General features: G+C 40.9%; 1 protein-coding gene across 2 annotated transcripts in view; it reads left to right on the forward strand.

The window, feature by feature from the left end:
* Positions 1-23,816, forward strand: part of shank3a (SH3 and multiple ankyrin repeat domains 3a) — a 151,833-nt gene that overhangs the window by 72,616 nt on the left and 55,401 nt on the right. For both annotated transcript variants that reach the window (XM_079345521.1, XM_079345522.1), the window contains 7 exons: positions 13-180; positions 2,292-2,408; positions 8,529-8,606; positions 9,088-9,154; positions 10,549-10,778; positions 10,983-11,152; positions 20,336-20,517. In XM_079345521.1, the coding sequence (XP_079201647.1) occupies positions 13-180; positions 2,292-2,408; positions 8,529-8,606; positions 9,088-9,154; positions 10,549-10,778; positions 10,983-11,152; positions 20,336-20,517 (1,012 nt within the window). The remainder of the gene's footprint in view (positions 1-12; positions 181-2,291; positions 2,409-8,528; positions 8,607-9,087; positions 9,155-10,548; positions 10,779-10,982; positions 11,153-20,335; positions 20,518-23,816) is intronic.

A 23,816-nucleotide genomic window follows, 5' to 3' on the forward strand; every position in this document is an offset into this window, starting at 1 on the left:
CTTTCCAACTAGACGCTGTTGGACTTGGGTGCATCACCTGATTATAAAGACAGCCGGGGGCTGACTCCTCTCTATCACAGCTCCATGGTGGGAGGAGACCCCTACTGCTGTGAGCTGCTACTGCACGACCATGCACAGGTGGGCTGTGTAGATGAGAATGGCTGGCAAGAAATACACCAGGTAATACACGCTCAAAAATGCACACGTAACACACACACACACACACACACACACACACACACACACACACACACACACGGTGATGGGATGTGTGCCGAATAAAGAAGCAGACAGAGGGCATGAGGTTTTCATTGAATTGATTTTGTGTTTTCTTTACTTTGAGAATTTTTTTGTGATGATCGTTATTCCTTGAAGGTCTAGTTTTAAAGTGTTTTTTGTCAAAAGATTTGGACATTCACCAATTTGGCAGATTTAAAGTCTTAGTCTGCACTTTAAGCTGCATATTGAAGCAGAATAATTTGCACACAGTTGTGTTGTACAAATGCATACAGCTGCTAACGATTTGAATATCAGAATTATACGTTTTTTTAGAGATGCCCCAATACCAGTATTCAGCATTGGTCCGATACCATCTTTAAGTACTCGTGATTGTAAAGCCACGTAGATACAACAGCACCGATACCACTTTACTGCAAGCGTGAGCCCACAGTGAAAAAGAAGCCTCCAGGAATGAAGAGTTGCTTAAGACAGGACAAACAAACCAACACCATTTTTTGCCTTCCTTACAGTTTTTTGTGTCTGTTATTCTTAGAAATAGTCTTTGAAGAGCAAACTTTTCAAATTGTTGGCATTTCACACACATCCTGCCTCATGTATGATCTATACTACAAAAAAGAACTGGTGTCTACTTGCAGTTTTCTTTGTGTCTGACTTTTCTTTTTAGTTAATGTTGAAGACAGCTGTGGGATTCATCATTTCTGATATGATAATGCTGTATTAAAAAATTCAAGTTTCCATCCATGAGACTTGGCTTTACAGAGAACAGCTAGAACTGTCAGCCTTTAATGACAATAATAGAAAAGAGCAGATAACTATATGAAGAGTATACAGAGACTTTTTTAGATCTAACTTTAAACAAGTTGTTGGATAAAATCACAATCATTTTGTGATTTTCCTGGTGTCCTATGTGTGGCCTTCTCTATGGTGCGAGAATGTGTTATCAGTGTCTGAGTACAACAGTTGTTCAATCTTGAAGTTAGTTATACATTCAACATATTGGACAGTACATAGAGTTGTCCTTGAGCTCTGCATCTTTCTCTGCCTTTTGATGCCTTTCACCTTTTCATCTGTTCTCTCCTCATTTCTAGTGTTTTCATTCCTGCCAATGAATGTGTATACAAGGATTCAGTACAGAAGGTCTGATAACCATCAACATTCCCAATTTTATTTGAGCTCTGTCTCACTGCTCTTAGTGAGACATAACGCAGGAGGAGAAAACAATGGTTGGGCAGAGTTGATACTGTATGCCTCTCTGTCAATGATACAAGACACAGCTTCCGAGCAGGAGAGATAAAGGGAGGAGACTAGATGATGTGTTTTTTGGGGGGTTTTTTTTGCTCCAAGTTATGTGAAACAAAAACACTGAAAAGTCGTCGCTCTTTAAAGGAGGAATGCGGAACTTTTGACAACAGTACAGCTGGCGAGACTCACGCTTCTCACTCATTGTAGACAGACACGAGATCAGAGAGACATTTACACAGGATAAACTTGATTTCTGCTGTATTTGTGTCACACATTCTTCCTTTAAAAAAGTATTACTCTTACATATACATTAGCTCCTTTTAAAAAAGAAGAACATATTTTTGGGTTACTTGGGACTGATGACATCATGAGTGAGAATAAGTACGTAGGTTGAGGAAAAACACACAAACAAGTTAAATATTGAAACATGCAGACTGTATTTGATTAGCTTTTGGTGTTTGAGCATATTCAAGTTAATCATCCGGCTTTAATCACTGCTTGAATTAGAATTAGTGGCAAACAATGAGGGAGGTCATTTTAAACAGTGGGGGGCTCTTTATTGACGCATCCATTTTCAGTCCTTTTTCATTGTGATTGTTCAGTTAAAGAAAAAAAATACAATGTGCTGTTCAGTCATTTGACCAAATCCCTGGTAAAAAAAAAAGTGAAAAACACTTCACACCTCATTTATTGATTCTCTTCAGTACAAAAACATGACTGAATGTCAGCATACTCATTTACATGCTTGTCTCTTTTTAAACAGGGTTATCTGAGTAAAACGAATTTAACGCATGGTTCTGTCTTTTCAGGCATGTCGCTATGGCCACGTTCAGCACCTGGAACATCTGCTGTTTTACGGAGCTGATATGAGTGCCCAGAATGCATCTGGAAACACTGCCCTGCATGTGTGTGCCCTCTACAACCAGGTAACAGCTATGAATAAAATATTATGACTTGTGCATGGAGAGTTGAGATGTAGTCTTTTACAGAAATAAGCCAGTGCATCACGTGTTTGCAAAAGTACACTTATGCAATGCATAGATTTGCTGTATGGAGCCCTCTGAATAAAATACTGGACCTTCTTGATTTTATGTAAGACACTGGATGACCCTGCCCTGAGCAGCCTCATTCCCTATTTCATTTCTCAACTTCTCCTACAATCTCTCACTCTTATTGAAAATCAAAAGGAGATCCATCTTATTTTCCTTAAGTCTTTGGAATAATCTTCCCCATGATCAGATTTTCTGAATCTTTGGATCTTTCTGTTTTAAGCAGCATACCAACAAGTGTTTATAGGTATTGGTGAAGCACTTCATAAATTAATGTTTCTTAAAGTGCTGCATAATTAGAGCTTGGACCACTTAGTTGAAAAAAGCAGTATAGCATTCACATCCTTCTTTGTGTTTTGTTGTGTGCTTGCATACACATACACACACGTGTACTTGAGTTGCAGTCCAAAACAGAGATATCTCTTACTAGTTCATTATCTTTGCTGTGATTGCCTGTTGTGATAATGGACTGAGAGGGCAGATTGAGGAGAAGTGGTCCAAGTGGGAGTGTGGCATCAATATAGTTAGAGATCAGGACTATTTTTCTCATATGGGCTGCCATCGCTGTGGCTTTAACACATTGTGTCAGTTGTAGCTTAGATAAAAGGAGAAAAACGCTTCTTTTTTTTGCTGGACTTATTTGTTTGATTCCGTGTCTTAAAAAGGAGACGTGTGCCTTTGGAACATAAAGTGCCTAACTCTGGGTAACTCTTGAGGTGTTCCCATTAGGATCAATGATGCCTTTGATCATTTGTATACATTGACAAGATCAAGATCTCCTCCATGACACCAACGATCTTACAGTCACCTGTACAGCATGTTTTTTAAAGATAGCATCCAATAGAAAGATAAACAAAACGTCTTGACTTGTAACACATTACCATGTACCCTGCTATATTTAAAAATACAACTATACATCGTAGCTCTGTGTTTTTTAAAGGGTCCTTAAATATCAGCAAAATTGGTTTGGGGTTTGAGGACCATATTAAAGGCATAAATGAAAACAGCTGGGCACAAGCCCATCCCAATCCAGCTGCACAGTAACAAATTATCTGTGCTCTAGTAAGGATTCACAGCAGCATAATGGTATTAACAGATGCAAAATAAAACCCAGTTTTTTTTAAATGTTGAATATAAATACAAACCAATCCATAATTATTTATTCTGTCGTTTAGAAAGTCATACAGTGTGAAGCATTTTTTTTTCTCATGAATGACCCTGGATGACCTTTTGGTAGGTGTTTGTTTTAAAAGAATAAAAACAACAACATTTAACCAAAATGCTGTAGAGTCCAAACAACTGTCCCTACCAGACCAAACCTTGATATCTTTATAGTTTCAGCTTATAAAATAATCAAATGCTTTTATGGTCTTATGAGGTTATGTTAAAAAAAAAGACGAGAGAGTTCATATGTTGGGAGTTTGAATGTGTTCTTTATCTGGAGAGGTACATGAAGACGTTTTTGGGAATATGGCCGTTAAAAGCAGGCTGCTCCGAGAAACATGTTACTGGGTGATACGGAAGAAGCTTTTCTGCTGCTTCATTGGAAGAAAGAAAGCAGTGCTCACTTCATGAACATTAAATGAGCACTTTACTCCTCTCTCTCTTTCTGTCTTTCACTCTCTGCTCTCTCTTCCATTCTGTCTCTCTCTTTTTGTGTGTGTGTGTGTGTGTAGGTGTAGGTGTGTGTGTGTGCGTGTGTGTGTGTGTGTGTGTGTGTTTGCGTGTTTTAATTGTAACTGTGAAATGTTCTGCTCATTCCATTCATGAGGAATGACCGGCTTCAACTGGACTGGAACACCATAGTCCCAGGAGACAGTGTGTGTGTGTGTGTGTGTGTGTGTGTGTGTGTGTGTGTGTGTGTGTGTGTATGCGTGTCAGCATGGGCTTTGGGAGTACAGCATCAAAACTTAAAACAAGCAGACTGAAGTCATTACATGTTCTACTTCTCAGTGTAGAGCGAGAGATTGTGTGTTTGTGTGTGCGAGCGTGTGCGTGTTTGCAGAGTAAAAACGCATACGGTCAGGGATAGAACAGATGAATATTTTAAGTACAGTTATTGTACAACTTCTTGTGCTCCCACAGCTCGAGACAGCTGTTAGACTGACTGAGGAGGCCGAACACCATGTTAAGCTGATTGATCCCAAAAACAGAGTCTGTTAGCAGGGTTCCAGCAAACTCGAAAAAAAGGCCTGGATGATTATGTGCCATTACTGAAAGAAATGGAACCGTGGAATTGACTGAGAAAGTACTAGTCCAGTGGTAATGATCAATTCCCCCATGTTGTGAGATAAAAGAGAGCATCAGAAACACGGACGGAGAGAGGATTGTGAAACAGAGGCGATGAAGTTGATGATGATGTTGACATAATGAGATTGATCATTGGCCGAGATATCCAATTTTTTGCATCTTACCATATCATTAACATTCATTTGCCAGGGTTTATCTCGGCAGATGTGGTTAGCTGCTGGAAATGGAGGCATGGCAAGGGGTCTTTACTTGGCAGACAGATCAATGTAAGGGGCCTGGATGTGTGATTGAGGAGCACTCACTAGGGAATGACAAGTGGGGACAACACTGATGAGTGAAATTAAAGTCGGCGTGTGTACCACACATACATCTGTCTTGAGAAAAGTCTCAGTGTTTTCGACTATAGTATTTGTATTGTGTTTTTGTTGTGCACAACAATGAAAAAGAACAAGTCTTTATCTGAAGTGTCTAAGCAGTAAATCGTGTCTCGTTTACATGACTGTCACAATGCAAAGTTAAAACAAGCTCTGCATTCAGTGGTGCTGAATTTGCCTCTTCATTACTAATGAGAAAAAAGAATGGAGCTATAACTTATAAACATTGCTGCAAGTTTCCATCTGTTACACTCTTTACACACGACTGCCCGGCATTATACAGAAACTGTAAAGCACTTGACTTCGACTTACTGCATTTATTCCTATGTAGCTAATGTAATTACATCAAGCAAACCATGGTGAAAACCACTGGAATGGTTTTCTTAATGAATTCCTACAGGAGGCAGTGGAGAGAAGAGCAAGACAGATGCTCAAACTGTAATTATCCTCAGCATGTTTGTGTGCACGTCTGTTCATGCAATGCATCTGTGCGAAAGAGTGAAGTCTGCCTCTACAAGATACATTTCAGAAAATAGCTGTAAACCCTCTTTTATGTAAATGTTTAACATGATAATATTTTAACTCCAACACATTACACACTCAGTCCACATATAAGGTCCTTGTTTGTAGCACATGCACAAACATAGAGTGAGCTTCTGTATGTTAGGCCAGTGGTTCATAAAGTGCGTTACCCTGCTATGCTTCATGGTCCGAAAGTAGCAGCAGCTTTAATGTTTCACATTTGCAGTATCCTAGTTGCAAGTTTTTGCTCTCCTTGTCATTGTCATACATAAACAATGAAACAAGAGACCGCCTATCACTGAATTAAAAAAAACTTGACAACAATGAACATCATTATTTCAGTTAATTGTGCTTGCCTTGAGTTTTTCTTTGTGCAGGTTCCCTTCCGCGATCGCAAAACAGGCTTTTACAACCTTTCAAAAAACATCGACCACTCAGATCTCAATAAAAAGTATTTTATCACCAAAGCACACCAAACATTTACTTTTCCCTCACAGACATGTCCAAGTGAAAAGTACTAGTTCAAGCTTAATTAGGCCGAATTATGAAGCTGTAAAAGGAGATCATTGAAACGATTAAACTCAATGAGTGTGTTTATATGTAGGTGCAAATTTTGAATAAAATTGCATAATGTACAGCTAGTTAGCAGTTAGCTAAGCCTATAGCCGTAGGCGTGTATCTTAGTGGGTTTTTCATTTTGCACTCTCAGTCAGTATGTACGGTTATAAGCAGCAGGAGTTATCATACATTATTCATAGCACCTGCTCTTTGAACAAATAACCCTACTGACTTTATCGTCAGTGCTTACATGATGTTTGCAGGTACCAGTATGTACATTTCTGCATCCCACCTGACACCTTAATGCCTGTTCAGTTTATGGCAGAGTCCAGCACAGCACCCACAAAACTACCACCTGAGTAACTTACCAGAGGAGGGGGCTCCAGGGCATAAGTGCTATCTGGCAATAATACATGAGCCAGTTCATCAGGTTTACTCTGGTTAATGAGTAACATCACATGAACGTAATTAACTGAGCTTCATGTTCAATGAATCGGCGTGTGCCTCTCCCTGGCTGTGGTGACATGAGTCACTGTGCTGGTTGGACGGTAGGGCTGGTCCTGTTAATTCTACTCTGTGTTAAATTACATATCGACCCTGGCGAGCCAGCACACAGCCACATTACCATGCCTATCCATCTAAAATGGGAGTTTAGCCAGAGGGGCTGCTGCCTATTTACAGAAAAAAAAAAAATATTGCACCAGTGTGACAGACACAAGGAAGAATGTATGGAGATGATAATACAAGGACATTAGTTTTATGTGAACACATTAATTCTATTTTAGCCATAATTATCACATTTAAATACCTCTTTGATTAAAATAAAAAGTCTGATACGCTCAATTACACACTTGACTAATTTGTTTTTTTATTGTTACATGGGACAGCACCAAAATAATATGATTATTATATAATCCTTTTTTTTATTTCACTGTCTCTTAACTATTTTTTGGAATATACTCCTGGCGTAAAGCAAGGTTATCCTGATAAAGCTGTTTCACAAATTATGTTTTTACTTCTTTCTGTACATGTCAACGCAAACATAATAGTCGAAACTGTTATTAAACCTGAAAGTCAACTAAAGGTGCTTTTGGTTTCACTGTTCAAAACAGGTCTTCAACGTTTTGTCAACTGTCCCAGACACCAACATAATCTTCAAAAGTATTTTCGTTGCCACAAACTAGATGCACTTCGGGCACCTTTAAAAGCTAGGCTCTGCCTGGATAAGAGCACATGTGAAACTCCAGCTGTGCCAGGGTGGATAGAGGCTGTACACATACAATACATGCACAAAAAGATTTCATCGTCGTTTAATCGTTTAATGCGGTTCATCAGGAGCCGTTTATGTTGAATGTTATAGAGATCGAAGGACACATTTGGAAACCACAAAATACTTAATATACTTAAATACTTAATAATTACAAGATCAAACTCAAATTCAACATAGCGACATAATGCTCTTAAATATATGTTTACACCGGCAACAGCTGAAATGTACAGTAATTCTAATCTGTGATTCATTTTCAGATAGGACCTGTTACATTTAATAAACTGATCAAAGTAAAAAAAAAAAAAGCAAGATATTCTTGTGTTGACTGAATCAAAAACGTTGTTGTTTTTTAGTGAAGTCCGTCTGCTCTACTTAAACATCAGCTCTTTTTTTGTACCTACATCACTCCCTAACCTCTATAATCGTATGTAAAATGGGATGTGGAAAGCACATGCGTTGGGGCTGCCTCTGTCAGACTCATTCTTAATCAGCCCCCGTCCTTACAGACATGTTTCTTTTTAAGTTGATCAAAGAGGTGACTTGTTAAGCAGCCTCCGGCAACATCTGTCACACTGCACAGCCCGTTGATAATTACATTACACTTAATATTCTCGTTTTGAAAACCAAATCATGTTCAAATTGTATAAAGTTTTGTTCTTCTATTCATTTTAAGGTCATTGAGTCCTGCCTCTGCAGCAATGTGCCATTTATTTAATTTCCCTTCTTTAGAATCCACACTTTACATTTGATTCTTCAAAAGTAACTTTAAATCTGCGCAGAGTTAATATATCACTTTGGGTGCACTTTATCTGATGTCAAATTTTAAATCCTGCCAACGCCATAGCCAGTCCATTTCTTTAACAGAGAGGCCAATTAAAAACAGGGCACCCACACGAGCTCTGTCTATCATTGTGTGTATGTGTGTTTACAGTTGTTTGCATGTGTCAGTGTGTGTTGTTTCATATGGAAGTATCACACACTATGTCACTGAGGTCAAACATATATCTTTCTGTTGTTATTCAGGATAGCTGTGCACGAGTTCTGCTGTTTCGAGGGGCAAATAAAGAGATAAAGAACTACAACAGCCAGACCGCCTTTCAGGTTTGTGTGGAGCCACTGCATACAACTGTGTGACTGTTATGGTGTTCATCTTTGACATGAAGGAGCTTAATCGATTGAATTACAGCCCCACCACCACCACGACACACACACACACACACACACACACACACACACACACACACACACACACACACACACACACACACACACACACACGCTGTGTATGTTTAAATGCCAGCCTTTCTGGATGATGAACTCTGTGAAATCAACATTGTCACACACTTCTGTTTAGATCACAGTTAATTAGTTTGTACACGAGGCAAGCTTGTCCACACAGTTGCCAGAACATTGCCACATATAATGATTTTAAATATCTGCCAGAACACAGGCCGAAGAAAAATGATTTGTTATTGACGTTGTTTTTTTCCCCCTTATTGACTTAAATGGTATTGTGTATTTGTCATCATATACTGGTTTGCTTTTGCCCTTTTCTCTTCCCTCTTACCTTGTCTTTCTTCAGGTGGCTATAATAGCGGGAAACTTTGATCTGGCTGAAATCATAAAGGTCCACAAAGCATCAGATGTTGGTACGTTGACAGCAGCTATAGTGGATCGCCTGGCTCCCTCATTATTTCATAGATTCATCTGTAACATCAGGAAAAGTAGATTGCCTAGTTGGGTGGTTGAGTGTCATTGAAGCTTATGTTCAGACAAGAAAAAATGAAGGAACAGAGATGGAATGTGGGTATAGATGTGAAAAAGGTTTCAGGATTTGATTGCATCCCTGTGGGGTTGTAGAGTTGTTATATGACATGATCACAAATGGAAACTCTGCCATCTAGTGTGGACTGAATGTAACATCCTTTGTTTTAACATTTTACAAGGTTGAATCTATTTCACAACAAGCAGGCTACAATAAGAATCACATTTAATGTATTTATTTGTGTATATGATTTTTACATGTATTTTAATTTTTAATTTTAGTTTCATAACATAAGATAAGATAGGATATACTTTATTGTCCCTAAAGGGAAATTTGTCATTGACTGTTTCCTGCAGTCACACGAATATTAAAAAAATACATAAATACAAATATTTATAAAAACGCCTTCCTGCAGAAGTGACATATTGACAAATTGCATAGCCTTGGCACATCATACATTCACTCATATTCAGAATATTGTTGGACAAGGGCACAAATTAATGTTTATAGTGGTTCAGTTTGGTCTGAGAGACCCTGAATCTTCTCCTAGAGAGTAAAAGCTGAAACTCAGAGTAAAGAATGACCCTATTTTCTGTGACTGTCTAACAACAGACTCTTCACAGAGTGTTTGGACGGAGGGTTGTTGTCTGTGATTTCAATTGAACAGACCAGTGACCATGCCAAGCTGTTAACCTTTGCCCGCTAAATGCTTTTAAAACAACAGTGTAAAACAGTCCCACTATTTTCTGTTGGACTCCATTGACTCTTAGTGTGTATAAAACATACGCTGTTGCAGTTTGGAGCAGAGACTCTCAGCATGGGTCCTCCAGCTGAGCGTGTTGTCAATATGAACCCCGTGGTAATGGTAAAGAGCAGACCTTTAATATCCATATTGAAGTTGGTAAACGGCTTCTTTTATGTCACACATCACTTGGTTCTTAATTGTTTATTGATCAATATAACAGTTTGAAAAGACTCATCTCTGGTGTAAGTATTTAACCTCCAAGGTTTTGCAGCGGTTCCACCTGTAGCAAATATATGAAATAATTATATCCTTTCGTAAAAGTAAAAGTCGTCTATAGGTTGTTGCTCAATTAACACAGCAAATTGTATGTAATCATAACCTAATAAGAATCTTTATTGAAAGTGACCTGGAGATTTCTGGAGTTATCACTTTAAAGGATTCTACTTCTTCTGCTTGTTACTGCAGCTTTATTTGAAAAAGTGAAAAAGGGTGAATTATTAAAGAGGTGTTTAAGGACGACTTTTTCTCCTCAGTGCCTTTCAGGGAGACCCCGTCCTACACGAACCGTCGACGTGTGATGACTGGCCCCCTGCCCTCGCCACGATCCCTGCTCCGCTCTGCGAGTGACAACAATCTGAACGGGGACCACGATCACATCCACGGTCAGATCCCCAGAGAAAATCGCGGCCGTCAGGGCCACTCCCCTGTTCCCTCACTGCGAAGTCTGCCAGCTTTTGGGCAGCAGCACAGCAGCCTCGGAGAGGTAAGATGGTGAAAGTAACACTGTAAGAGGGTGTATTAGTTGTTCACGGGCAGAAAAAAATGACAGAACAGGAATTGACATGCCACCATTAATGTAGTCTCTTAATGCTTTCATCTGGACTCAGCTTCATTTGTGTCCAGATGTTACAACTGCATTGTTTTGAACGTGCACATCATAGTTCTCTCTTATTCTGCTTTGTGTCAGAGTCGACATGGAGAAATCCATGACAGCAGTCTCCAGAGTACAGGCAGCTCTAGATCCTCCCATTCCCGTTCCCCTTCATTACATTACTTGCATGAAGAGGAAAAGCCCGTTCCCAGAAGATCCCACAGCCACGGCTACCCTCATGGACACGGCCATCGTGGAAGACTCAGGTTTGTGAGATTTGCTTTCACCTCCAATGTTGTTTTGAATGATTGCTAAAAGCAGCAACATGTTCCTCTTCCACCTTAAAATAGTAGTTTCAAGGCTTAATGAAATCACACAAGCTTTAAGAATCAAAATCAGCTTTATAGGCAGGGTATGTTTAACACACAAGGAATTTAACTTTGTTAGACTGTCTCTGTACAAAGTAAACATTGAATAAAAACAACCAACTAAAAATATAAACAAGTAATTAAAGACTAATATGTACAAGACTAAATAAGATAATGGTGCAGTGGTGAGTAGTGCATAAGGATGATGGAGTAAACATGAGGTCATTGTCTTTTTCATTATTGACAAAATAGAGTGTGCGTAGATGATCAATAAAATAAAATATTATGAACACACACAGTTTAGTAACAAGGTTATTTCACAGCAACAGGTCTGACACTCTGTGAGTGTTCAGCTTTGTTCATCAGAGTGACAGTCTGGGGGAAGAACCTGTTCTTATGACGGGTTGTTTTGGCTTAAAGTGATCTGTAACTCCTGCCGGAGGGGAGGAGCTTAAACAGTTTGTGTCCGGGGTGTGAGGGGTCTGCACTGATGCTACCTGCCCTTTTCCTGACCCTGGACCGGTATAAGTCCTGGATGGGGGTAAGGTCGGCCCCAATGATCTTTTCTGCAGTCCTGATTGTCCGTTGCAGTCTGTGTCTGTCCAGTTTGGTTGCAGATCCAAACCAGACAGTGATGGAGGTGCACAGCACAGGTCAGACTGAATGATGGAGGTGTAAAACATGATCAGCAGCTCCTGAGGCAGGTTGAACTTCCTGAGCTGGTGAAGGAAGTGCATCGTCTGCTGTGCCTTCTTTCTGATTGTGTCTATGTGGGCGGTCCGCTTCAGGTCCCTTGAGATTGTGGATCCCAGGAACCTGAAGGAGTCCGCAGTAGACACTGTGCTGTTCAGAATGGTGAGAGGGGGAGTGAGGGGGGGGGGCTTGAGCAGGTTCAGCTCCAGATGATTCTGACTGCATCAGCTGTTCCACCTCCCGTCTGTAGGCGGACTCCTCACCGTCCTGGATGAGACCGATGACGGTGGTGTCGTCTGCGAAGAGTTTCACAGAAGGGTCCCCTGAGGTGCAGTCATTGGTGTAGAGGCAGAAGAGCAGTGGGGAGAGAACACACCCCTGGGCGGCATCTCTCCCATGTCCACACCAGATCTCCTCTTTACTACAGAATGTAACTTGTCTTGCTACTGTTTGATACAATAGCTGAGGCTAAGAGCAAGAGGACGGTGATTTATGATGCTTAGAAGAGAAAAAGAGAGAGACAGAAGAGAGAGTGATCAAGGAAGAAGCTGAAAAGCAACAAACTTAGGGCAGAGTATACATTCCTGCAGGTGTTATTCATACCAGATCCCGAACGTAATGTTAGCCTGTGTTGCTATCAGTATCATCATTGTCTCATGTTTATTTGCTTTACAGGCAGCAGAGTGTCGTCTTACCCCAGTTATGTCACTGGCTTGCATAAATGGAGATAAATTACGCTCTCCATTGTACTCATTTAGCCACAGCAAATAGATATTGTGGTAACGGTTGAACACACATACTCAACATACAACCAGTATACAAACAACAGGCTGTCGATGTTCAAAGGGTCATATTTGTGCACACATGCATTCCTGCGTTCACACATCCTGTACAGCTCTTCCTTTCTGTAAATGGGAAAACTCTTTAAGATGGTATAGCACTTTGTACACGTTAATAGCGCCATGAAAAGTCACACTTTTTCTATTTCTCTCCTCTCCTCCTGGCCATATATCTCTTACAATAATGTGGTTGAACTCCAAAGTATACCAAACCAAATGTCTACATATTGTTGGTTTAACTGTAGAACTTGGTTAAAAGCGATCAAATCTTCCTTATTAAAAAATCTTTCTCCCTGTTTCTCATTCATATCTAATTTTTTTTTTTTTAAGTTTTGGTAGCTATGATTTCTAATAGATTATCTGCAATTGGTTTATTATCAACTACCTACTTTAATATTTAAACAACAACTCAAAAAGCAAATAGTACCGCACAATGTTTTTGTATAGCTTATTACTCATCAGTTGGCTTCTTTTTTCCCCTCTGCTACAGCCTGTTACTGGTGATAAACATGACATAACATTAATCATTGGAAGAAAAGAAAAAAACATTATTTAGTGAAACGTTGTCAATTCCAGAAATATATTACCTTTCCATATCTGTCAAAACTTTACGACCAATCTCCCAGTGAAGTGATGTGTATTGCACAAACTGGGAATTGAATCTGAAAATGCATGTAAATAAAGTAAGGCTGGATATATGGTGGCTGACTAAAACACTTATCAGGATAAGAGCTGTTATGATTGCATCATGTGAAAATGTTGCGCCACCTGCTCCTCTCAGAGTGTGAGGACTCCTCCATTGAGTGGTGTGTGTCTGGTAAACACAAACACTCTATTGATTGATTGATTATATTTAATTATGCACACAAATTGCCCAAGCCTGATGGGTTGCAGTGTTTCAACAATTCATTAAATTACAAAGTTGCATGCTTCTTTTACTGGTCTTAATAGTGTGTTCCTTTGTTCCTGTCCAAGACTGTTAAGTAAATGTGCAACAAAAAAGGTTCCTCTTCTCGAAAAAACCCCAAATATATCATCATAATCATCCAAACAGAGGCGAACAATATTTATGGAAGATGTATTTCTAAAAAAGTACATCCTTTATGTAGCATAGAGTGGAGATTAAAACCAAACACACAACAAACAAACAATCTCTGTCTTCTTCTGGTGTGGCATTGAACCTGCCCGCCTGTAAAGCTAAATGTAATGTTACTGAGCAGAAATGTGCACAGAGAGATCTTTGTCTTTTTGTTCAATTTTACTTTACAAAGGCCTCTACACTTTAACTATCCTTATTGCCTCAATAAGTTCATAGTTTGCACTATACATCAACAGACCGATTGTTTCTGTACATAAGAAACATTTTACGCGAACCGCAAGGACTGTGATTGGTCCGCTCAGAACGTAATTTCCGGCAGTTGCTTTCCGGTCACAACACAACACTCTCTCAACTCATCATCAAGACACTATAACGACTGCCAAATGGTGAATAATTCCTGGAGGGAAATATAAAAAAACACGCTGGAGGTCGTCAAATGCATGAAGAGATCACAGAACCACACAAAGATAAAACCACACCCCCCCCTCAGAGCAACCCGTTCCCTCAACACAGAACTACGAATTCTCAGTCACGGCGTCGGGTCTACACCGTAGGCACGCCATCCACGCGATGCCGAAGCATAAACTAGGCTTTAGTCTTTCAACACAGAGAAAAATGCTCTGTTTCAAATGTTCTTAGTTTGTGACATCACAAGTTGGATTGTGGTTAAAAAAAAAAAAAATAATTCCATCCCCTGGTATCTCCACCCATTGACTCCAATCCCAGCCTAGAGCAAATTTTTTATGCAAGTCTGCCAATTTTTTTCCCCTACAGAGGGGGGCCATTGCATTTAAAGAGACACAAACACATCAACATGGAGATGAAAGAGCTGATTTATACAGGGTCACAAACTTCCTCTGGTTTTTGATTGATGTTATATTTTGACCACAGTACAGCCCAGCTGTTTCATTTAGACCACATAGGACTGTTTAAAACGTGGAAAAGGTTATAATATGTCCTCTTTATTTTTTTTTGTGTTTGTTAATGGATAATGTCTATGTATAAGCACTTGCAGAAAACTATAGGCATGGTTGTTTGCACTGCTCAGTGATATACAGACGGAAAGCAGCTAATAATGATCACCATGGGGACCAATTGAAGGCTACAAAGCTCTGAATGTGTGCTGGAAAGACTTAGAAACAGAGAACACACTCCGAAATTAGAGCTATGAGTAATGTCATTGGACCCGACTCTCGGTTCAAAGCAGCTTGTCACTCAATTGATACATAAATCCACAGACGTAGTTTATCCTCCTGGGAAAAAAATCCCCTCCTCTGCAAGATAATCCAGAAGACAAACTATGGCCTTGCTCACATCTTGGAGCCATGGATTTAAGTCATCTGGCACTTGTTTTGTTAAGCGTTTTATGATGATCATATGTCAGAGCAAGACTACCTATGTACTAATGTGATTCCTGAATGCTGGCCACCGTATACGTGTGTTTGTGTATGTGTAGTGTGTGCGTTTGTGTGAAACAGTCTGACGTCTGACAGGGGAATTGCATCACTGACGCAGCTCCAGCTGCACTCCCCTCACACTTAATACTCTCCTTTCACTTTACTCCATCCATCAAAGACTCTCTATCTCTCATTTTGTCATTCACACACACACACACACACACACACACACACACACACACACACACACACACACACACACACAGGAACAGACACACACGTATACAGTGTTATTACTCTGCTGCAAAAATCCATTTTTAAATGTTTAATACATGCATCCCTCTGCACTGGAATCATAGCAAAGGAAAGATTGTAAAGGTATTTCCACAGTCTTAAATTAAATTATGAAAGTGAATATAATCTATTAATAAATCACACTGTGGTACGTTACCATCCATCTTTCAGTCAAATGCTGCGCCCTGTAATGCCAGCAAATCTAGTGCATCTTGCTCGGCTGCATCTGGCTGCTTGTTGTCATTAATGCTCCATGACAGTCATTCGACAGTAACTCTGTGGCTCCACTCACTTTGTATAGGCTAGTGAGCTAGATTACAAAGACAAAGAAGAGATCAAAGTGAGAAAGAGGACATTTTCCCTCAGTTCTGTGTCCTGGCTTAAAAGGCCACTTGTCTAAAGGGTACTGACAACTTGTTCTTCAGCATGCCTTACACTGAGCTGAATGAATAAAAGGCATGAAACGAGCAGCTGGTCTCCATGGTCAGAACCTGCACCAAAGTGAGACTGATGCTGTCCTTGAATTTCCCTCTAATATTCCCCCTCCCCTCTCTCGCTCCCTGTTTCTCTCTCTGACCTTCTGTTTATGCCCATGGTAACTCTAGAGGCGATATGGGTACCAGGGGAGTGTGAAATTAGCTTGGCTGGTCAACAGCCAGGCCTGAGGCACACACCAGCAAGTTCCCGTGGAACTCACCATCACTACTTACTCATCGCACGTGTGCAGTGCTGCCAGGGTTCAATAGCTTGGCTAGGCTTCAGTAGAAAGTTAGGACGGGGACAAACAAGAGGATTATAGTATCCTTTCTGCATTGATGTATTTAGAGAAAGTTCTGTAAGCAGGGTTTTTTTTTCTCACCGACCAAGACCAATCTTTGTGTGATCTTTGTTTCACTACATTAAACAGAGTCACTTAGATATAATGTAAGTTGGATATGATCACAAATCGTATAATTTATCAGATCAGGAAATTGAGAAATAATAAGATATACTGTATACTTTTTGGCCTGTATTTATTTTTTATAAAGGGAGTGGTGTAAAGGAGACCTTCTGGAACCACAACAAACTCAACAAAATCTATCTGTGAATATTACATTTGTTTTAATCGACAAAAACATTTTGTTTCATCAGTTTAGCATTGACAAAGTTTAATATATAGTATCAATAGATGTTTTTAGGCTTAAGTGAAAATGGGAGCGTTCATTTAGCATGCACTATTTTCAGTGCTTGAATATGATGCAACACTACTTGACTGTTTGTAAAGTTCACTGACTACAGCAGGCTTTGGGATACTATTACTATCATTAAATTACTGATGGTTGATAAATGCACACATGAGCTTGAGTCGAGTGCGTTTGTATATGTTAGTGTGTCAGCGCACCCCACATGCAGAGGAGCAGGAGAGAGAAGATGTAGCTACACCAAAGGAGATTCAAACTCTGTTTTGTCCTGCTTTGAACTGGCAGGCTCAGAGCTTTCTTCTGTGTCACCAACGCCAAGTTTTGCGCGGAACATCTGTAAGTCCACTTTCTCATATCCCTGTAACATGATTGGCTGTTCGACATATTTTCTTTTTCACTTTAATATCAGGTGGCAACTTGCATTCGATGGGCAATGCACATCCATAAACAAACACATGTGCCCAATGAGTGCTGAACATTGACTCCACACTTGTTTCACCTCGATAGCTTTAAATGCTCTCATGTTGACGAAAAACAATGAGTGATCATATACTCATTCAGTTGCAGCAAATCAATGATGACGCTGATTCTGTCTGTTTTGGTGGAAAATAAAGACTGTATTTGGATAGGTTAAATATATTGTGTGGCCACCAGGGGGCATCGTTCGGAATACACTCCTGACAAAGACGTCCCTTTAGTCTCCTTGATTGAATTCGCAGGATCTTCTATGCGTTGTGTGTGCCAGTGTGTGTGTGGTTCTGTAACACAGAGATAAAGGAAAATAATCAATCCCAATATCTTACACATTTAGGACCTGATTTGGTAAACGTTTGCGTGTCTTAAAATGTTTGCAATCTTGATACCACCAGCAAAAAACATGTCCTCCAATCTACTAACAGCGTGCAGTAAGGATTGCGTCTCGCATATGAGCAAAACTACATGTATTGTCCATTTAGTACGTTTGCCTTAATGAATATGCAATGTGGGGCGTTTCTGCCCCAGCATGCAAAAAATAATAAGTTAGTCCACGCAATGCGACTTACCAAGCCAGGTAAAAATTGTGGTGATTGTAACGGTGTCTGAATTTAGAACCTCTGAAAGGAATGTGCTTATCCGGGAGCAAGACTCCAGTGTTACGCACGACAATAAGAGGAGGCGTAAAGATCGCTTTTGTTCCCCGACACACGAACATGTTCCAACGAAATGCATTTATTTTGGATTTTTCTTCAATAATTGTGAATAAAGAGAAATACCATGAGTAAATTAATATAGCTGAACATTCACAGCCTCTGCATTCTAAAGAATTGCAACAATGACATACATACATACATACAACTCATGGCAAAGGTAAGTTAGTCTATATCAACTTAGAGAACATCTGAAAAAAGTGTTTTAAAGTCAAAATAAGGCACATCAACAAGATATTTGATATCTGGAATGCCAGACCTGTCAGTAAAGTAGAATAATTGTAAATGTTCTTACATTTCAGATATCTAGGTATCAGGTATGTATTTCAGTTTTACTTTTGCCATTTTAGCCTCATCCGATTAAATGGGTCATTACAAGGAGATGAGAACAGAAACCATCCCTCTTCCCTTTTGTTTGACACAAACACAACATGTGTAGACTGGACCATCATCAGCTCGACTGCAGGGGGCAGCTGGGGTCAAGCTGTGTTCATAGCCTCACAGTAGGTGTATAACTTGGCAGAGCCATGTGAGCGAAGGATGCACACCTACATTTAAAGACATCCCTTTTTTTGACTTACTGTTTCACTTTGACATACTAGCCTGGTATCCCTGCTTTTCCAGCCCTCCTTCCACCGACCTGTGTGTGCTACTGATGTTAACTGCACAGACTCAGGCATTAACATGCGACAGCCATCCTTGCCCCTCAGTCAAGGCAGTAATTGGAAAGCCGTCAGCAGCAGTTGTTTCGATGGAGGGGCGAGAAATGCAGTAAAGAATTTGGAAACAAACAAGGATTGAAATAGGGAAAGTGATAGAAGGACTGGTGTAGAAAGGGCGCAGGAGGATAGCATGGAGTGAATGAAAAAGGAAGGCTTAAAAATGTTTGATACAACATGGCAAGAGTTAACCTCTTAGTCTAAGGAGGATAAGCACGGATAAAAGGAATAGTATCAAAGTAATTACTTCTATTGTGATACATAACCTGACAGCCTGTCCAACATATTATATAAAACCCCAGCAGCAGAATGGTAGTGAATACAACCTACACCTAAGTGGCGGCAGAGAAGTGATGAATGAAGACTAGGCGGAGCTCTGCTGCTGAGGTATTAGAATTCAGAACCAGAGAGGGAGAGAGAGACAGAGAGAGAGAGAGAGAGAGAGAGGGAAAGACGATGCAATGCGAAGAAATGTTTAGAAGGAGACGGATAAGAGGGTGAAATGGAAGTAAGGAGAGAAAGAAGGTTTTCAAGGCAAGGGAAATTAGGGAGGCGCATCAATTAAACCAAGTGCTTTTTTGGGTTTTTTTTACCCCCCCAGCACCCCACTGCATACAAGCCCACACACAAACACACACCATACACGCATGCATGCACATCATAGCCTGCCTAAGGTGAGCCATGGTGCATGCACGCTTGCAGGCAGACAGGCAGGATGAGATCAATTGTGCTCTGGGACCAGTGTTTGTGTGCGAGTGTCAGTGATGTGTTGGCGACATGCTGGTGGTAGCGTATGCCTTACTAGCGTAGTTGCAATGTTAGCAGGAGCGGAGGGGGCTGTCTGTGTATGTGCCTGCGCGCACGGCTAGAATGCACACAGAGGGCTTGGGGTGTGTGAGTGTGAGCGAGGCGTCAAAGGGGAGAGGAGCCAAGGAGCACAGCAGCAGTAGCAGTAGCGGCAGCATCAGTAGCACCAGAATAGCCAGAGAGTGTGTGAGCGAGCATGTGTGTGTGAGGGGTGGAGGGGAGAGGAGAGGCAGACGTGGTGGGACTCCCTGGAGAAGGAGCGGGAGTCGGGGAGCAGACCCAGCCTCTCTCCTCCACAGCAGGTTAACCAGGATCCAAGGACACAGCAGGATTTGTAGCCCAGTCTGGAGCAGCTGGAACTGGGGATACACGGGGGATCTCTGTTCCTCCCTGGAGGGTGCCTTCTGCTGGAGCCCCAACTCAGGATGTGTGTGACAAAGGGGGCTTCCATACAGATCTGACCGACTTGGGCAGAGAAGGAAACAGTGGAGTCCCTCTTACTGTTTATTATTTCTTCTTCTACCTCGGTCGGTATGTGAGCAGAGATGAGGGATAGAAAGGGAGGGTAAAAGAGAGCAGAAGGACATTGTCTGTGCTATTAAGGAAGGAAGAGAGGGAGTAGAAGGAGGAGGGAGAGAGAGTGGTTGGGAGGAGTGTACCTTCCTCTCATGACTCTCCCATGGAACACTGACTATTGACTCTTGGATGACCGGCACTGGAGCTGGTTTATGAATCCCTCCCTGGCCACCATTACAACCAGGGGGTGTCACCAGGTTGCTGTCCCACTGACGACCATGTCGGTGACCACAGGCTTCAGCTACCAGCTCCCTGGGATCACCACAGTAACGTATGTATTTGTTTACAGCCCCGGCTCTGTCCAGCGAGACCCAAGCCCCCCACATCACACCCCTCCAGCATTGACGGGCCCCCGTGGGCCCAAACGGAAACTCTACAGTGCTGTCCCAGGACGTACCTTTATCGTGGTCAAGCCCTACACACCACAGGGGGAAGGAGAGATCCAACTCAACCGTGGAGAGAGAGTTAAAGGTAGGAGGTCTGCCACTATTTGTCTTAAGTTTTGTTTCTTTACTAAACCCACCTTTTGCTACAACTACTTGTTCATACTTCTGTTCATAATGTGTATTTCATAGAATGTCAGAAGTTCTCTTTCCTCTCTGCTTACATGTATGTCCTTAAAGTTCATGGTTACAGGTGGCCAACATGACTGTCTGAGCTGGGTTTATTGCAGAATACAGAAGCAAACTTTCGTATGCTGCCAAATATCTGAGATACAAAGCACACTATGACTTCACTTTTCTGGCTGCAGAGCACTTATGTAATCTTTCAACCTGGAAGTCATTTCAGTGTCATTTGAGCTTGACATTGTGAGTTATCATTTCATTCAGTTTGTAAATGTGCTGTTTTCTGCTTCACACAGAGGTGCAGTGGCTTCGCTTTTATGTGTTTGTGTGTGTGTGCTTTTGTCTCCATCCATGCTTCACTCAAGACTATGACTGTAATGACGTAGAAGGTAAACTTCAACATACTCTTTGAATCTCTCCCTCGCACCTCAACGTGTCAACCCTTTCACCACAGTGTAGTTGTTCGTTCCTGGCCCTGTTTGAATCCACTTGAACCAGGAGCACAATCTCAGTAGTGATCTGTGATTACTTCAAGGAGAGGGCATGCAAATTCAAACAGGTCCCGTGTGCTTTTGGTTGTTGGTATGCAAACACACCCCGTGTCCTTCCTCCTCTCTGATAGTTCTGCCCCACTGAAGGTACACCTACTTTTCTCCCTCTTCTCATCACCTGTCTACAGACACTCAGCTCCTTGTTGACCCCACTCCCTTCATCCTGCCACTCCACATACATCACCATGGATCAAAACTCTTATTAGCTTCATGGAAACAGTTCCCTCATGACCTCAGAAAGGTTGGGGAGTACGCGGCCACACTCAGGCTGAGACCTCTCATGTGTCTTTCAGATCAACAGAGGCACAGGAAGTACAGATCAAGGGTCAATTTAGAATTTCAATTTGGATCTTGCGCAATCAACCATTGCACACACACGCATGCTTGCACGCACAAACACACACACACACACACACACACACACACACACACACACACACACACACACACACAGATACACGACTCAAGCTTAAAACCACTTTCAAATCTCATTCTCTCTATCTAGATACATACTGAAATAATCATACTCCTTTGAAGATACTTTCTCTCTTCCTGCTTCTCTGATAACCAAAACCTTTACCTCTACACCTCCTACTGTATGCTGTCATTTTGGAGTACTTTAACAGATTCAAATTTAACAATTCAGTGTCATGTTTATGCTGAACAAAGCCAAATGATAGAGAGTTGTGGGAACCTGTGATGCATACGGATGTTGACACAAACATTGTCGGAAATGTGATGACTCAACAGCAGCTTGTGTGCCTGCATCTACTGAATGGATCTGCTGTCACTGTTTTTTTGTTTTTTTTCCCCCTGTCGGTGCAGCCGAATCCATAACCCTACAACAAATGCGAACACACAGCGTTTTGCCGTTCTTTCATGTTGACCATGCAGGAAACGAGCCTTCAGTTTCATGGCTGCCAGCACCATGGCCCAGCCAAGTAAACCATCTGGCTCTGTTATGCAACACTGACCATCATAACCAGCACTGTGTAGCATTCACTATCATTTTGTAGTGCCAGGGTATAAACTGTGAAATATATCATTGATGTCAACCAGTTGTTGAGGAACATGAAGAACAGCGAGACTGGATGTTTTGATAACAAAATGTTGGGAACGTAGTGACCACAGCAGGGAATGACCAGCACTCCTGCTGCAAAGAAGGCCTTGGAAGCAGTTTTCTTCAGGGATAGATAACTCCTTGATTTGACACATAAAGCATTTTATGTCATCTGCATTCATAAATGGAAAGCACACACAGACACGCGCGCACACACGCACACACACACACACACACACACACACACACACACACACACACACACACACAGTCACTAGGATTTGATCTCTGTCTGGTAACCCTCACACCCTCTTGATTTTCATCAGCTTCACCAGAGGAACATCCTTATGAAGAGGTCACCCTTGGTAAATCTGACTCCATTATTTGTTTGTATGTGTTAGCGTATGACCTGTGTTAGCATCTTTTAGCATTGCTAATTAGTTAGTTGCTATCTTTAGTGTCAGCGAGTCAGTTTTGTGGCTGTTTGAGGTAGAGCTGACAAAACTGTAGTTTACTAAAGGCTGTTGAGTATGTTCCACAGCTGTAGGTGATATATTGTGTTCATTAGGAACGCATTCCTTGTGTAGTAGTTTACGCCTTTGCTATCCTAAGATTTGATTGGATTTTTTGTTTTCTTTCTCAGAAGTTAATGACCCGGATGAAGATGGTAAATACATTTGATGTTTTCGCAAACACTTTCTGTAGCATTGTGTTTTATTTAGCTCCCAAAAAAGCCTTTAATGGTTCTTGCTTGAGTCATGTCACCTAATCACATTTGACTTAGAATAGATCCCTTGTTATTGTCATGATGTTTTTTTTGTCACTGCAGGAGATTCTCCTCAATTTATTGGATATATTTCTTTATTAAATTAAAACAAGCATTTTATGTTATTTAAACTCACCTTTAAGATAACAGAAAAACCCTTTATTTCTTTTTTGTTGAAAATTTTACTGTTTACTTATGGTGTGAAAAAATGAACTAATGTGAAAATTACCTCTGAAAGTTATCACTACTTGTTCATTCTGTAGCAGTTGATAAGTGTAATGCTGACAAAACATTTTAAGAAAACCACAAAATGAACAGATCACTTCTCAGTCTGCAAGTCAAGTTTCAGAGAAAAAACGCATGAACTTAGAAGAGTTCAAAAGTAGTTGGCATGAAATCCCTTCATGTACATCCTCATTTCTGAGTTAGCTCTCGTTATCTTCTTCAGCTGGTGTGGCAGCTTCTGAGCACTTGATATCACAAGAGGTCACTCAACCCCAAATGCTTTCTTACAGTCCCACTCGTCCCCACTCTGAATGTTTTAGAGGAAATATTCAGCTCTGGAGTTTCTCTATTCTAAGAAGTTCTAAATCTGTAAATAATGTTCATCAAATACAAAATGTGATTGACATATTTAAGCCTGTTTACATGGTTGTTATTAAAAGTCTTTAAACTTTTGTGGGTTTCTACACTGGAGCAAGAAATTCATCCAAAATGAATTGTTCCATGGTGGGATGTTGTCTGTAATATTTGGATCATGCATCTTTTAAAAACAGTGTCTCTTTGAGTGTAGTTACAGCTCCTAATGATTCATGGGGGGCAGGTTA

This window comes from Symphodus melops (assembly GCF_947650265.1).
Source record: "Symphodus melops genome assembly, chromosome: 6".
Taxonomy (NCBI): Eukaryota; Metazoa; Chordata; class Actinopteri; order Labriformes; family Labridae; genus Symphodus; species Symphodus melops.